This window comes from Zalophus californianus, chromosome 10 (assembly GCF_009762305.2).
Source record: "Zalophus californianus isolate mZalCal1 chromosome 10, mZalCal1.pri.v2, whole genome shotgun sequence".
Classification (NCBI taxonomy): Eukaryota; Metazoa; Chordata; class Mammalia; order Carnivora; family Otariidae; genus Zalophus; species Zalophus californianus.
The window spans coordinates 101,290,061-101,307,921 of record NC_045604.1 but is presented as its reverse complement, the minus strand read 5'-3'; the positions used below and the strand labels follow the sequence as shown (position 1 = coordinate 101,307,921).

Genomic DNA, 17,861 nt, shown 5'->3' with positions numbered 1-17,861 from the left:
GCACTTAGTGACTCAAAAGTCTGCAGAGGTAACTGTGGACAGCTCTTACAGATAAACTAAAATGCTGCTGCTTAAAAATGGGAGAATATATTCAGGAGGGACTCTTCAGTGCTTTCAGCAAATCTCTTTGGCTTATGTTTTTATATAGCAGTTGTCTTCTCAAATCTGACATCCCTGTCGCCTATTAGGTAAACATGGAAAGCCTAGATTATGAGTTAAAGGTATTGACAGCATTTCAAGTGCTATCAGAGATCATTTAATTCAGTTTAATTTTGTGATAAATCTCATGTTTAATCCTCTGGTTACTCTGTAATCATGTCTCTATTGATCTTTTCTGAATGACTGCCTGCAGTTTAATAAACTTTGCCATTAACCCAGAGCTTCTAAAGGAAGAGATTGATTCCATTATCAAATCTGATAGACCCAATAAGTACCTAAATATCACTAATCTATCTGTAGGAAGCTTGTTAGAGCAACAAGCCTGTGGCTTGTTTGAGAAGCTGGGTAAACATCTGGACCTCTTTGCATGACAGAGTGGCCTCAGAATTAGCATCTGATCGCCTTATGCAAACGGACACCGCCTTTCCTCTCTCAGGTCAGTGTAGTGGCCAACAGAAAGCACAGTCACTTTTCTTCCATCAGCTGTAATTGTAGGGTCTAATTTATTCTCATTGCAGAAATAGCTTGAGGAGTTTATTTAGTCTGTGTCTCAGGTCAGTGGGTACATCTAATGCACTTTTCTATGCTCTGTGCAAACCTGCAGGATAGTTCCGTTTATTTTTACGCATATGATGCTAAAGCAAAGAAAATCTTTTTGGATAAAACCCGAAATGGAAGACTGGGGGTGATGAGGAAGAGAGTGTGCAGATTCACAGGCTCGAGCTGTGTGAACAAGCTCCAAGATTTGGCAAAATTTTCCATGAAACCCATATATGTGTCTTATTTAGTGACAGAGCATTTGCAGTAGGTGCTAAACAGGAATTTCTACATTTTGCACCTGTGGGTATTTATAGCTGTTATCATTATCCACTAATACTTATTTACCCACACAGGCAGAACATGTGGGATTCAGGGTCTGGAACGTTTGTGTAGCTTTGTATTTTTTTTAAGGTCAGAAAGGTGTCATTCTCTGCCACTTTTCACCCCTGAAATAAATTGGTGAAGACTGTCAGTTTTAGAGAAAAAGCCAAGGCTTTTATTTCTGTAAGGATTTTTTATTGCTGATTTGAAACCTTTCTGAAAGTTCAGATATTTGACATAAGAGGTGTATAGCCTTTCCCTAATTATGCTTTGGAGGGGAAGTGGAGGTGAGAAGGCTTTTATAATGAGACAATACTAAACTGTAATATAAAAATTTTTTCAAACAAAAGGTCATAACCCTGACACAGATAAGGTTATAATGACCTGGTGTTAGGGAGTGAGAGTAGCGTTACGAATCTTCCGCTTCCTCCTTCAGAAAATGAAAATTTGGTCTGGAAGAAAAACCTCTAGTGGATCAATGAGCTCTAAGCTACATTGGTTGAACATTTTATATGTGATAAAATAGCCTCCTGGGATAGTAACATTAGAGAGGTTGATGGACCCTAAGAGATCATCCCATGGAGGACCCTAAATTTATATATGTTGAAGTGGATTGGTTTCTGTCCTTTCAATTAAAATTAGTTTGAGAAAGGGTGTAACAGTGATTCCTGGAGTATGAGAAGGTCAATGTGTGCATGTGCATGTTGGCTCTCTGCATCACCGCTCTGTAAATGAAAGAATGTGTGCTCATCTCCAATGGGAATTTGACTACAGTTGCTGGGAAGATGGGAGAAAGTTACGGAATTATTACTCGAGTAATAATTATTTCATAGTCCTCCAGAAACCTATCTGAACCACTTGAAAACTTGAGCCATAAAGGTACTGCCTCTCATCCATACACCCTTCCCAGTATGCTGTAGGAAACTGTATTTGTATTCAGAACCACATAACATGAATTTTGCCAGAAGTTGCTTTCCTGTCACTGAATAGTCCTAAACATTAAATTACCTTTCATAAAATTGTTTCCTGTCTGCTGAGTGGACAAAATGTGCCGCCTTTGTGTGTGTGTGTGTGTGTGATTTTGTTTCCCTAAATGGGCCTCTCTAAGTGGATCCCCACTGCCAGCTCCCAACCCTGCTTCTAAAACAGCACAGCCCGAACAAAAGCAAGTATCAGGTGTTCTCTGCTTCCTATAATTGCAGCTTTGACATTTTGTTTGGTTTAGATTTGACTTCTTAAGAGCCAGAGATAGAAGGACCTATTAGTGGTCGCCCCTCTTGTCCCCCTTTAAAAGATTCTGATGTCACATCCAGAGTTTGTTTTCTCTCTTCTGGGGAAGGTTAAGGGAAGCAAGGATCAGAACTGGTAGGGCATGGCAGAGAGGAATGGAGAACCCTTCCGTGGCTCAGAATCCCAGTCTTTATTTCCCTGTTTCTCCTGTAGTTAATTTCATTTCACTCTGCTAGAATAGTGAAATGAATGGATACATTGCATCTTTTCCTAAGTAAATTAAAGATCCTCTTAGGGCCAGATGCCCATCCATACTCTAAGTTGGACTTCTGGTGCATACATCATCTCCGCTGCTTTTCCCTTTATGATGGTAATGCAAGCCCAGAGAAGGTCATGTTCCACACGAAAGCTAGAATACCTGTCTAGAATACCTGTCAAAAGCTAGAAGCAGGACTCCTCCAGGCCTGAGAAGTAACCGTTCGACACAGCTGAAGTGGTAGTATGTCAGGGCCCGGGGAAGGGAAGTGGTAGTATGTCAGGGCCCGGGGAAGGGAAGTGGTAGTATGTCAGGGCCCGGGGAAGGGAAGCTAGGGACATGTTGGGGGAAGAAGAGCAAAGTCTTTGCCTTTTTACTAATTTGAATCCAGTATCTGGGTAAGAAGAGGTTTTCACTGGCCAGTCAGGCTCCTTGGCTGGAATATCTGGATAAGAGTATCAACCACTTGATTTTTCTGAGAGTAGGAGGTATTAAGACCTGGTAAATAAATGGTCATTTGACCTTCATGTGAAGCTGCAAAGCAAGACATGGCATTTTGCCAGTCATTCCCCTTTATTGTTTTGTCTTCTCTTGGATCCATATTGTCTTTGAGGCATCTGCTCAGCCCCTGTTTAGTATACAGGGGAATGGTGATGTGCTGCAGCACCATGATGTGCTGAGGGGATATCATCAGATAGTAAGTTTGGAAATGTTTGGGTGACAATCTGAGAAAGGAAGAGAGGAAGCGTAGTATGATTCATAGCCTAGTGGGGCAGCCTCTGGAGTGAGAGAAACATCCATGGTGTCCTCATTTCTCCAGTTCACCTGTTCAGAACTCACCTACTATGTGCCACATGCTGTATTCTCTGCAGTGAGTTCAGGGATGACCAGGGAGTCCTAGCCATCATCCCTGTGGAGCTAAACCTGAATATCGCAGGGAGGCCCCACTTACTGATTATTTTGCCACATGAATATTCCCCGTTTTGTGCATGGAATGCCTAGTAAAAAAATGAGTAATGGCTAATTAGAAGTGCTATCATTAGAATTACACATCCTCTCAAATGTGTGCGTGACCACAGTGAATTAGGTTAGAGTGGATTAAAAAGCAACAGAAATTTGTGCACTCTGCCTGCCTCTCTTGAGGTAGCAAACCAGGCTCCCACCCTTGGAAAGGCCAGAGGATTGTGTGGCATGCCCACTTTCTCTTCTGGCTTCCATTATGCTCTTCTCTGTTGTGTGGTTCCCTTCCCCTTTTTGGACTCACTCTTTGTGTACATTATCACCCTTGAGCCTTCTCTGATGAGATTTTCTGCCTGAGTCATGCTGTGCTCAGCTTTTAGAATGTTGCTGTTATGGAGGAGTTAAAAAAAAAATTTTTTTTAAGGTTTCCTTTTCGTCATGCTGTATTTCTCAGATTATCTGGAGGGACTGTAATCCAATTTTAGGAATCCTTCAGGGCTAAGAGCCTAAACTGTTTTAAGCAATAGCATCTAGTTGCCAGGGACTCAACCACTTTGAGAGTGTTAAGCTGCCAACTCTCAATTATCTATGGGAATGAGAGGTTGCTGGGACGTTTTCAATTCACAGAGTGTGCAAAAATCTCACTTAAGCTGGTGGTTGTGATCTCATTCCATAACTGAATTTAGGAGAGCTTCCTAAGTGGCTGTTTTTTTTTTTTTTCTTCTTTTCTTTTCTCTCTTTTTTCTTTGACTCCTCACCTCTGAAAATGGCACCACACCTTTACAAGTGTTTTTATATCCTGAATTTGTCTGTACTTAGTCTCTTTTTTTAAAACCATTTTCCCCTCTCCATTTGGATTCCCTTATGTCCTATGTATCATCATGTATTAAATGTATTGTAAGAAGCTGCCTCAGTTTTTTTTTTTTTATAGGTAGGAACAGTAAAAATGTATTTGTTTTCTTTTTTTGCTTTTTGATTCAAGTGTTCATGAGAGAGGATGTGGCCAAACAGCTAACCAGGGCACTTGAAAGAAAGCTAGGAAAACTTGACCAAAGGTTAGCCTCTGAATAACTGAGAATTGACTGTTAGAAGTGAAGAAAAAAGGCACACCGTGAACTCACCTCGGCACTGAAAAGGATGTGAAGACGGCACTCCTCGGTCTGGCTGAGGCATTGCTGTGCACCGTTGAGTTGTTTGCAGTGAAAACTTCATGGCCCCATCGTGGGCTAATGCCAGACCTTCCACAGTGCGGTCATCCCTTTGTTTCAGGAATCTGAAAGATGAGTTCTTTTGGATGGGCGCTGAGTGCCATCCCGGTATTGGTGATGGTGAGGTGCCCGTTGTGCTCGATGCCAAGGGTTGCCGTTTGTTTTTTAACAGCTTTATTGAGGTATAATTCACATACCAGTAAACTGCATGGATTAAAAGTATAAGATTTGATAAGTTTTGACATGTGTGTATACCCATGAAAGCATGGTCATAATCAGGACAGTGAAGAGTTTTTGACTCCACATGTTTCCTCATGTCTGTATATAATCTCTTCCTGCCCCTCAGTGGGAACCACTGATCTGCTTCCTGTCACCACTGATTATTTTATATTTTTTAGATTTTATATAAATGGAATCATATGAAATATTCTTTTGGGACTCATTTCTCTAGCTTAGCATAATTATTTTGAGATTTAGTCAAGTTGTGTATCAGTAGGCTATCCTTTTTATCACTAATATTCCACGGAATGGTTGTATCACAGTTTATTCATCTGTTGATGTACACTTGAGTTGTTTCTAGTTTTAAGCTGTAACAAAGCTGATAGGAACATTCTTATACAGATCTTTTTGTGGAAATGTGCTTTAATTTTTTGGGGGAGAGATACCTAGGTGCAGAATGGTTAGATCATATGGTAGGTCTGCTTTGAATTTTTAAGGAAATGGCCAAACTGTTTTCCAGAGTGGTAGTACCATTTTTCACTCCTCCCGTGAATTTATTGAGCTTAATTCCACATCCGTGCCTGCAGCTGGTGTGGTGAGTCTTTTTCATTTTAGCCGTTCTAATATGTAGGTAGTGGCATCTCATTGTGGTTTTAATTTGCATTTCCCTGATGACTATTGATCTTAAGCATCTTTTCACATGTTACTTGCCACCCATATATCTTCTTTAGTTAACTGTTCAAATATATATATTTTTAACTGTTTAAAACACTGGTTTTTTTATGTAGTTTTGAGGGCTTTTAAAAATATAATCTGGATACAAAACTATTCTCAGGTATGTACATTTTGCAGATAGTTTTCCATTCTGTGACTTGTCTCTTCATTTTCTTAACAGTGTCTTTTGAAGAGCAGAAGTTTTAATTTTTGATGAGGAGTAATTTATCACTTTGTTCTTTTATGGATTGTGCTTTTGGCATCATATCTAAGAAATCTTTGCTAAACCCAAGGTCGCAAACGTTTTCTCCTCTGTTTTCTTCTAGGAGTTTTATAGTTTTAGGTTCTACATTTAGGCTTATAATGCATTTTTAGTTATTTTTCCTAATTAGACTGAGATGTGAATCAAAAAATTTTTTGCATAAATATATGCCATATGTGTGTGTGTGTATTTGTTCCATCAACATTTGTTAAAAAGGTTATTTCTCCACAGAATTGCTTTTGTGCTTTTGCTGAAAACCAGTTGTCCGTATACATGTGGGTCTATTTCTGTCCTCCCGTCTTGTTCCATTGATCTACTCTTTCGTCTTCACGGCAATACAGGGCTGCAGTGTGAAAGGCGGCAATATGGGGTACCTTAGTGGCTCCCCACCTAACCCACTTTACTGTAACAGCTCATTGATTTGTCTCCTGTACCCCCACTAACCAGCCTGGGGTCAGGGATCCTTTCTTAGTTATTTCTAACAGGTGGCAAAGTGTCTGGCACGTAGTGGGTATTTTCAGTTTTGTTTTTAAAAGATGTGAACATGAGGAATTTTTTTTTTTTTAATTTTGTATTGGTTATTTTGTTTGTAAATTCCTGCACGCAGTCTCCTGTCCTTACTAAAAAGTTTAGGTTCTAAAGGTCTGTTCCTAAGTCCCATTTCTTCGGAATAGGGGCCACTGTTAACATGTCCACAGAGTTAAGTTTTAAAAGAGCTGTGTGTTTTGTTTCTTTCCTAATTTTTCACTTCTTACTCTCACTGTAAACGCTTTCACTTCCTTCGCACTTAAGGGAAGAGATGGAATCAGTGTTTGTAAAACCATTCCAAAGTAAGTACAAATGTAATAAAATTAACCAGCAAAGCACATGACAAACTAAAATGACAGCACACAGCCATGAATGCCTTCTGATGGTGACAGGCAAAAGCGCCTTTTCTTATTTCTCCTGGCTCCTTTGTTATTTCATTGCACGTCCCTAAGATAAGTAACTTACCTAAGAGGTTCTGTTTCAATTGTACCCCTCTCTCCCACATGGACGCTCACAGGGGCACATGCAGACACCCACACCGCAGATGCTTTGTAAGGGATGGGCTGCTCTCAGATTAGTTCGGTTGGGAAAATCAGATGGAGACTCTCTTTCTGAAACCTATTTCATGCAAGGCAGGCAAATTGTGCCTTCATTTTCTGTTGTCTGTGGCTTCATCTGTAATCAGCAAATGCAGCCCCGCCGCTGAGACAGTGCTTCATCTGCAGTTTGTTGCTCTCCCCTAGTCTGCACAGCACTGAACCGTCTCATTTTGAAATTCAGGAGTGGCAGAGGAAGCCTTTGGTGAGAGATTATAATTTGAGAGAAGGGGAAGTCAAGAGCAAGATCACCTGTTTTGAAGAAGGCTGGGTGTTAAAGGAAATAATGTGTCTTGGAGCCTCTCAGCATGTGTGCTGCTGTTGACCCTGCCCTCCATCACCAGTGACCTAAAAATCACATAATTTCAACTATTCATGAAACCCAGTCCCATCTGTTATGCATGGCTTGTGCACTTACCCCCTCTATTGCTAGCAAATATGTCTAAATCTTCGTACTTCACAGCCAGCCTTCTGTTGTTGGCGCGCTGGCTTTCTTGCTTTCTTGCTTGCTTCCCTGATTGTGAAATGAATGCCTTAGAAACATCCCCCCCCCAATCTCTTCCTTATTCTTCTGCCCTCCCTGCTTTCCCTCCCAGTGCTTGTTTGCTAAATACTTCCTTTGCCAAGTATGGGGCCAAGTCACCTTATTTTCAAAAAGCACTGCAGGTAATTCTCATGGACATTAATTTTTCCCTGGGAATCACTAGCCTTTATCATGGTAGACAAATGAATCAACTGGCCGTTGAAAATCGTCATTCATTGATGGTAAAAATTTATTTTATAAATCACACAGTTCCCTTCCCATATTCCAGCAGTGCTGTGTAGACCACCCATGTTTGTTTAAGGAAATTCTTAAATTAGTTGCTAATTGTTGGTTGGTGGATAGATAACATGCACACATACACGTGTGTGTAATCACACGCACAACTCTTTAGAGTGTTATATGGTAATTTATAATCAGTCTTTTTGTCTCTGATGCTTTTTGCTTATAGTGGACAGTTCTTGTCATTTTCCCTCCAAGACAGTCAATGAGAAGTTAGATGATTACTTTCTACATAGTAAGCAGCCAGTGAATGTTTACAGAGGGAATGAATAAACACCAGCCTGGTTTATTCAAGAATTACACCAAAGTGTCTATGTAGCAATTTCTAAATAAAACTGTATCTTTGAAAGAATAAAGATATCTTTGAGAATATAAACCTCTTCTTTAATAAAAACCTTTTAAAGACTCTTGATTTTTTTTCTTACCTCTTAAGCCACCACCTCTACACACACTTTGATCCTTTCTCCCTTCCCCTCTCTTCCCCACCCAACACCCTCCAGCGTTGAAAATCTCAATATTAATTGGAGCTAAGATGATTGTACCGCTGCTGCTAAGGCTTCAGCAGGTCTCTTACAAGCTAATGTCACGGCATGGGGTCCATTTGCTCTGTGTAGCTACTCTGTGGTGCCGTGAGATTATGCCTTGATTAATATGCTACATGAAACTAAAATGGATTTAGAAAAAATTATACCATACTCTCATAAATATTAATTTACATTTGTATGGAATTGCACATAATTTTCAGTATACTTTGGAGCACCTTCAGTATGAGAGGAGATTTGGTCTCCAAAGAGAATGGCATAATTTTTTTAAAAGCACGGTTGATACATTATTATCATTTGTTTATTAATCCGAGACTGTACACGTGTATATATGCCAGGCAGTGGGTGGGTTGGATGACAAAGAGAAGTTTTTTGTTTTTTTTTTTAACAACCCTGTGGGGGAGTTTATACATTACTCTTAAAAGAAGTAGTACAATTAATCATAGTATATAGAAGCGGTCCACGATGGAACTCAGCCTGGCTGCTTCTGCTATTGTTGCCATCATTCCTGAGCGTCTTCACGAGACATGACTATTTTGGTTGCGTGTGATGTTAAACACAGGATAGTCTGAGCTGAGCAGATGTCTAACATAGCTGACTGTGGTGGTGGATGCTAGACAGAGGAATAAATACAGCGGACATTTATTGAGCATCGACTATGTGTTAGACATTCTGTACAAGGTTCTGAGACTGGAATCAATGGCCATGTGCGCTCATTTCGATCTCAGCTTGTCCCCTAAATACTTGCCACCACACATCCTCCTCGCCTCAGGAGAGCCACCTCTCCAACGGCAGAGGATAAATCATCTGCATTGTGATAGCAGCTAGAAGTTAGACCAGGAGCCACTCATTTGCCTGATGAGACTTATTTTTGATATCTTCTTGCTCTGGCGATAAGGCCTTTCCCCTCTTCTCAGGCTTCTTGCTGTTTGCCGTGATCCTTGTTTCTGTAGTACCTGCAAGGTTCCTTGGTTTCCACTTTTCTAGTTTGCTTCACTCTGTATTAGTACCAGCTTGGGGTATTATCAAATCACTGTTGTGGCTTATAGGCTTGGGTACTTTAGTTGCCTCGTTTATTTATTTATCTAGTAAATGTAAACATAACACTTGTTTTTTGCCTGACTCTGTATGTGAAGCATTGGGGTTACTGAGATGAATGATAACTTCGTCTGTGCCCTGATTCTTTTAAGGGGTCATGCTGCCAGCTGCCTCAGAGCCTTGGCACAAGCTGTTCTCTCTGCTCAGACTTTCAGAACTAGGTCAGGTGGCAGTCATCTCCTCAGCACCAGCCTACTATTCTGGACTAGACCATTTCCCCCAGTTTTAGCACCTTTTCCCTTACCTTTAGAGCAGATAGTTCAGTTTGCAATGATATATTTATGTGATTTGATTAATATTTGTCCCTAAATTTTAAGTTCCAGGAGGTGGGGATTTTTTTCTTCCACATGATTGTTTTCCCAGACCCTATAGGACAGTGCTGAGTTTGTATTATACTGGGCCCACAGAAAATACTTGTATAAGTGAAGGCTTGAGAACAGTGCTTTGCATTGTAAGAAAGGTCTTCCTGAGTGGACAGGCCCTTCTAAGAGTCCTTTAACTAGAAAAGGGAGGGGTGTGGAAGGTAGGGCTTTGAGGCCGAGGCAAAGCAGATGTAAATGTCCGAGCTCCCAAACTAATGGCAACGGCTGATTTGGGGAAAGACCTCGAGGAGCAGCGTGTATGTCAAGTGGGCAGTACTGGATATCGGGAGGCAGTAGGATAGAGAACTACCTTGGGACAACTGGCTATAAGGGGTGGGGAGAGGGGAGAGAGGGGCGTAAAGAGAGAGAAGTAAGAGAGAGAGAGGGGTATTTTAAGGAGAAAATGGGTAAAGGGAAAATTTTGTCTTAGTTTGTATTATTTGTTTGAATGTGCATTCATTTAGGACCACAGGAAACAGAATTTATTTATACGGGGGCGAGGCTCCATGAAGGAGCATTTTCAGTGTAAATAGGATCATATCCACTCATTTACGAACGACTGAGTGCCAAATCTTTTAAATTTCAGGGCTTCATGTGTACATTTCTCAGGGTTCAAAGGACATTCGCACGTATCCTACCAGTGGTGTACTTCAAGTTTCCTAATGAATAATGTCAGTGTCAGGCTTTGGACCCAGGTCTTCTGGTATTTCCGTAGGTGCTGAGCTGCCTGCAGGCACAGAATTCACGGGATCTTGTGGCCTGAAATGCCCGCCTGTAGTCTCTGAAGCTGCTGCTTCCCATTCCAGGACATCCATTACGTTTCTCCTACCTTCCCACCCCCCAACCACACACAAAGCAATAAATGAAAAGTGGCTGTAGATCTTGGTGATAATATTGTTGTTACATTTTGCAAAGAACTGGGAATTAAGGATGCTCAGAGGAACTTGTGGTAAAAATGTATAATGCATTAAGGAAACATTTTAATCATATGAATTGATAGTTTCTTTCTTGCTGGCTCACATCCACCTGGCCCTGGTATGTTCAGGCTTTTGCCTTTTTTTTTTTTTTTTTTTTAAATCATGCACGCACTTAGTACTCCTTTTCTGAAACATAATTGATGTACCAACTTGGAAAGTGAGTGTATTGAGCCTCCTTGGGGAATGTCATTGTGTGCTGCTGGACCTAGCAGAGAATCAAATTGAAAGCCACTAAGCAAGTGAAATCACTTTTAATGGACAGATGCTTTGTGCTTTGTTGACTTTTCTGCCCAACAAGAATAGAAAGGATATATTTGTGGTGGCGTTAGGTATTCAGAAAAATTGAGAGCCCCTTTTCTTAGTTTTAGTTGTTCTCTTCCTATCTCCCTTCCTGCTTTCCCCTCTCCTTTCTTGTAACCCCATTTAGCCTGTATTTTGGGTGTGACTCTGGACACATACATAACCATCACTTCCCTCTGCTTCTCTTCTTTTCTATAGAAAGATGTAGCACTTAAGCCTCAGGAACGTGTGGAGAAACGCCAGACCCCTCTGACCAAGAAGAAACGAGAAGCACTTACCAACGGCCTGTCTTTTCATTCCAAGAAGAGCAGACTCAGCCACCCACACCACTACAGCTCGGATCGAGAAAATGACCGCAATCTCTGCCAGCACCTTGGGAAGAGAAAGAAAATGCCTAAAGGACTCAGGCAGGTGAGGAAGCGTGGGTTTGTTCTTCTCTGTGGCTGCGAAATCCCTTCCTCAGGTGCCTGCCTCTCTGCGGTTCTTCATGCCAGGTGGAGAAGACCTCCTTGGTGGGCTGCTGGAGAATTGCCCCACAGAGCTGTGTACTTGCTTCTAACAATATACCAAGCCCAGCACAGTGTTTTATTATGATTTGAAACTTCAGTGTCGGTTTCTTTTTATCAGATGTTCTGTGTGCCATAAAGCTTGACACCGGTGCTACTGGCGTGTGGGGCAGAATGACTGGACTCTTGATGCTCGTCAAGGTAGACTGGCTTGTAGGGCAGAGATCTTCATAATTGGGACAAAATGGAACGGGCAGGTGTGATCGCGTCCATTGTGGTTCTCAGGGTTCTGAGGTGCTAAAAATGGTTGTCTGCAAGCAGGCAGTACCTTGCATAGGATTTATATATTCCAGAGCAGCTCAAATATTGCGGCGTGTGGGAGAGCAGTGGTGAAGAAATGAATTTGCCTTTCGGTTCTTCAGTTCTCTGTAGTCCATAATTCAAGACTGTCTTCGCAATCTGCTGATTGTATGAAAGTCTGGTAGTAGGGCTTACTGGTCTGTTAATAATTAGGTTTCAGTGATCCACAAGAAAATATAGCTCTTGGCATTTGGGAGCCTTTCTGCTTGTGGAAATCCCCACATGAGATAGATTAATAATGAGAAACAAAGCTGTTTATAGCAGTTTTTTTCCTGCAGAAATCCAGAGGCTTTAGTGCTTGCTGAGTTACCTGTGTCCTGGGTGTGTTTTGTTTGTTTTTGGCAGGACCACTGGGTAGGAATGACTATTACTTGAAGGAAGCAGAGGAAGGGAGTGTGGTTCACAGAGCAGGTGCTGCTAATTAGAAGCTGAACGGGTAATTTCCAGTTTGCAGATGTTTCTTTGCAGAGGGAGAAATCTGGGATCATACAAAACAGTGGTTCCAAAAGTTCACAGATCATTAGTAATCCTATCATGAGCATTATTAAACACAAATTCTGGCCCCTCCTTAGGACCTAATGAACCAGAATCCCTAGGGGCAAGCCACCGAACTCTGTGGTCTTAGATTTTCTATTTGATAATGGCCACGCCACTCTGGAAATATTCTTATAAATCATCAAGAGTGTATTTTTGGTGATAAGTTTTAGTGAAAAATTGGAAGGACCCAAAACTTCAATATGACCTAGTCTCTAGTAAGTATGGAGTCCGAGGTCAACCTGTTGGTTAATGAGGAATATATTCCCAAGAAAACATCTAGAGTGGTGGATGTCAGCATGGACACAGAAGGATCTCAGAAGTGTCCCCACATCTGACACACAGGGCAGGTTTTCTGAAGATACATAAATGTCCTGAAATGAAATGCCAGATTGGAGTTCTAGTAGTAATTATTAACATTTATCTAATGCATACCATGTGACAGTCATTAACAAGGGAGTTTATATAATCTGTAATTCTCACAGTCTCCTTGGGTAGTGGGTAATGTGATGTTGACTTTCCAGATGGGGAAACTGGAGGTCAAAGAGTTAAAGTGACTTGTCTCAGACCACTTAGCAATGAGGTACAGAGCCAGGGTTTAGACCCTGGTTTCTTTGTGTTGCTCTATTTCCCCTGTATATTCTGCCTCCCTTGTTTGAGATAAGTATTGAGCATGAAGAGAAAGAGAACTCCAGGTCATTGGTTGCAGGTGTCTCCAAGTATTCCTGGGAACAATGTGAGTAGTTTGGTAATAGGGAGAGACTTTGGTTATAGAAGTGGTCTGTGAGGGCCTAAAAAGAAACCGGATAACCTACCAAGTTCAGAGAGCACAGAAAGAGCTGAAAAGTTTGAAAGCAACCACATTTGTATGAAGATTTTTTTTTTTAAAGATTTTATTTATTTTTATTTGAGAGAGAGAGAATGAGAGATAGCACGAGACGAGACGGAAGAGGGTCGGAGGGAGAAACAGACTCCCTGCTGAGCAGGGAGCCCGATGCGGGACTCGATCCCGGGACTCCAGGATCATGACCTGAGCCGAAGGCAGTCGCTTAACCAACTGAGCCACCCAGGCACCCATGTACGAAGATGTTTTTTTTGGTAGACTGTTTCAAGAAAGAGAGTGGAGCGAGGGAGGAAGGGCTAGGTTCTATAAAAGCTGATGTTCCTGTGGTATTTGTGACTCCCAACCCATGCCTCTCTGTATGCGATCAGTGAGAAAGGTAATTATTACCCATGGAGAGAGGTTGCAGCACAACCACCATCTCTCCCCCAGGCCCTCCCTCCCTCCTACCCTTTCAGGCAAGAAACCAGTTTAATTCCGAGTCTGTGCTAAAGTGTGGTTCCTTATCCTTGACCCTCTTACTCCCAGACTTGGTCTGAAGTTTTCCATTCTCTGTTTCAAAATTCTTCTTTCTGCTTTGTCCTCTGGTGATCATAAAAGAAAACGAGGACTTGTATATCTCAAATTCAAGGAGCTTTTGGTCCTAATGGTTAACCTTCTGGTACAAGTGGTATCTGGAATCAAAACTATCCTTATTTTAGGCAAAATATTTGAAAAGCAATTTTTTTTGACTCCTCATGAATCATGGAGAAGGAAAGAATGAGTTGTACCTTTTTGGTCTATGTAAGAGTTTTCAAAACAAGTGGTGTTTTTCTTATCTTCAGTGTTGATGCCAAAATATACTCCCCAAATCAAGTGTTATTTTTCTAGTAGGAAGGGAAGCAGAAGTTGATAACTGAAATAACGCTCTACCACTTTTCATTTGTAGTCTTCCTAGAATCACATGTACTGTTTTGAAACCCGGAGCAAATCACTGTCCATTGCTGCCCATCTGGAAAATGAGGAGTTTGGTCTAGGTGATTTCTCAGGCTCCTCTCTCCTGAGTTTCAGTGATTCTTTAAATTTATGACCAACCCAGAGATTACATAGCGTTTTCAAGGTCTGTGAAGGAAGACTGCTGTAGGCCCAAGTGTAATTTTGGTTTGGAGTCTGTAATTGATAGTTTCTGTGAAGACATTTAAAGGAGAGACGTGTGAGGGAGAGGCATGGCCACATGTGTGTTGCCCGGACGCATGCCATCTGTTGTGTGATCATTGGTAAAAGGTGACACACAAGTGTTGGAGGGCCACCGTAGATGTTCAGAAGCTTGTGCTGAGGGTATTGCCAGATACCTGTACACATCGCAATTACTGTTCCCCTTACCTTCGCCTCGTATGAGACAAAAGTAGCTGAATCTGACCATCTTAGCTGGGAGGGGGGGCCTTGAGGTGAGAGTGTCCTTGAGGAGAATTTCTAAATTAATGGATTGTTGCTTAGTGCCTCTTATTGAGGGAGGTATAGTTGGGAGAACTACAGAGGAAAGAAGGCTGTAGGAGGTGAGAATTTAGTCTTTATTTTTGACTCAGTGACAGTGGATTAGGTTTGCATCTGATTAGGAAATGGTACTTCCTGAGCAGGCACCTTAATGCACAGCTTTCCTGTAATTATGGGAAGATGTTACTCCTTCGTGGAGAGGAAATAATAGGATTTTTTTTTTTTCTGAGAATCCGTTGAAGGCAACTAATCTTTTTACCATGAGAGTACAATTATATATTTTTATAAGAGAGATGTGTAGTTCTAAAACCAAGCTGCCTTTTCCTTCTCTTCCTGATTATAAAACCTCAGTTCTCCTGGTATTTTCTCATCCTGGGAAAAGAACGCTTTTTAACTGGCACTTAACCACCCCAGTGGAACTCATTTGTTGGATTATGTTTTTAAGTATAAATATATCCTGACTTAGAAGATGCTGAGCTGGCAGCTGTCTTTCAAAATGGTTGCACTTTTTTATATGGCAAGGTTGGACATTCTCCTTAATTTCCAAAGGGGTGTTTAAAAACAAAGAAAGGAACAAGTTAACTTTTACTGAAGAATGCATGTCTTTCTGACCCCCCCAGGCTTGTATTTGTTTTACACAGAAATATTTGCTCATGATGTGAGCATCCAGACATTATGTTTAAAAGGTTTCAGCTTGTACTAATAAGGATGTGGTAGGGCTTCCCCTCTACCCCTCCCCCCCCCACCATCTCTACTTAGACTTGTGAGGGGGAAACCAAAATAGAGGCTGCCTAGGCTGTCCCTGTAAGGAGCCTTGTTCTCTAATTGCAAGACTAAGTCTCACTGCAGCCCCAGAAGGACACAATGACATGACACGCTGCCAAACCTTGGAGCCAGCCGAGGACTTCCTCAGAAGCATTTTTGGAAAACTTAACCCTTCCTAGGGCTTTGGGTTTTCTTACATTATGTCTCACTTCTAGATCATGGGAGAGGATTTAAAATTTTACTACTTTGTAGCTGAAAACACAGAGAGCAAAGGGGTTTTAAAATTAGAGAAGCAAGGATAAAAAGTTGATGGGAGTTAAGAGAACTCTGAGATTTGGCTGGGCATGGGTGTTTCTAAACCTCCATATAGTCCATTAGCCTGTCTTTCCTCCCTCTAGTAGGAATCCAACCAGAGGAAATAGGCTTTAGTGAAGTCCGAGCAATTCTTAGGCCATATGAACTCTTCCAACAAGTGGGTATCAGGATCGGTCATCAAAGTAAATCCCAGAGCCTCCCTCCTACTGAAGTTTAGTTTCCAAAAGGCCACTCAGCTAAGGGCTGGACTTCTCAGAGAAAGAGGCAACCTATTGAGATTGCTTAGAGCCACAGGAGGATCCCATTTGAGAGGGAAATAAAGGAGTTTGGGAGTATTTCAGGAGCCCAGCAGGTAGACTCTGACCTTGCTGGTGAGAATGGCTTTTCTGTTGTTTAAAAATCTTTATACAAGCTGATCTGGGTGGGTATTGCTTGTAAGGAATGGAAATTTGCTCCTCTCCCTGAAAATCTACTACGGTGGAATCAGACTTGGTGGAGGATTTGTAGCTGCTGACATTGTAGACACCAAAAATGTATACTGGTGTCTAGGAAGAAGAGGGATTGGTCCCAGTGCCAAGTCTTTAAAGTTAGAGCTATTGTTAGAGCTGTGGGGCTTGCATCTGCCTTGTGTATTGCCATTGTGTGTTGGCCTTATTTGGAACAAGTGGTTGTATTGGTGGAACAAAAGGGCCCAGGTGACCAAGTCACCCAGCTGTGCTTGCATTCCTCATGCTGGAGCAGTCTATCTGCTCAGGCTCTTTCCCAGTGAGAGCATTTACTACCAGAACCTGATCCTTTATTTCAATGTGACTGACTCAGGTTGTCTGAGGACTTCTCTGTGACATTGTTGCTAGTAGAAATTAACTTGCAAAGGAGGATTTATAAGGGACAACTTTGATTAAACAGATCCAGTTCAAGTCATATTTCTGAAGACCAGCTAATTAGTTTCAGGTATAAAAATCCAGGCTGAGGTCACACAGGTATTTATCCAGCTTGACTCTAGAGCCTACAGATTTCTGGAAATCAGAGCATTTGAAACACTAATGCAATTAGGGATTATACTTTAGTAATGAAAAGACATATGAACTTGGCTAGGTGCTCTTTCATAAATACATTGGTTATTATGGTTAAATAACTGAAGGTACATTGAGCTAGTGTCAAGAAATTGAGCTACAATTAAATCAGTTTTACTTCCTACTTGAGAATTTCAAGTTTAATGTGTTTCTTGGGATTTCAGATGCTTTTTTCCAAAATTGTGTTGTCATGTGAAGGTACAAACTGAGATAGTAAATAAAATCCTCTATTTTTCCTTCTGATTAATTTAAGTTGTACATTATTTTTTTCCCTTTGCCTTAAAACTACAGAAATAGGAATAAAACCAGATGATAAAAGAACGGGGAGGAGAAAGATTGGCTTAATAACCGCTGTTGGAATTTTGATTAACTCAAAATATGGATAAGATGTCAGATTTTAACATTAGTTTTGAGTAACCCAGAATCCAGGCTTGTCTCTGTTCTGAATTAGTGGTGTGTTTATTATATTGGAGGTATGTGTTTGGTATTGGGAAATGTGGGACTAATATAATAATAAGTTACATGAAGTTTTTTTTGTTTTTTTTTTTAACTTGGGACTTTGGAGGCAGTGACAGTTTATTTTTTGAGTTTTAGAATTTTGGTTTTGTATCTCCTGACTCCTTAGCTTGTTGTTTGGGATATAATCCATCAGCCCTGGATGTTGGTAAGAGTGATAATAAGCGTCACTTGACCTCAGTGAGACAGATGTATGGGGTGATATGGCCGGTAATAAATCTTATCCCAAGTGACTTAGATGTTTTTAATTAACATTTAGCAAAATTTGACTAGAAGAGGACATAGCACATTGACTACCACCTCATAAAACAAAACCTACAGAGAGAAAATAGGCCGAATTGGAAAAGGAACTGCCATTAAAAAAATGGACAGTAACTCCGCTT

The 17,861-nt window shown here is 41.1% G+C and overlaps 1 protein-coding gene across 4 annotated transcripts in view; it reads left to right on the top strand.

Moving 5' to 3' along the window:
- The window catches only part of AUTS2 (activator of transcription and developmental regulator AUTS2), a 1,115,275-nt gene that overhangs the window by 254,917 nt on the left and 842,497 nt on the right, over positions 1-17,861 (top strand). For all 4 annotated transcript variants that reach the window (XM_027609950.2, XM_027609948.2, XM_027609949.2 and 1 more), the window contains exon 2: positions 11,294-11,506. In XM_027609950.2, coding sequence (XP_027465751.1) covers positions 11,294-11,506 — 213 coding nt within the window. The remainder of the gene's footprint in view (positions 1-11,293; positions 11,507-17,861) is intronic.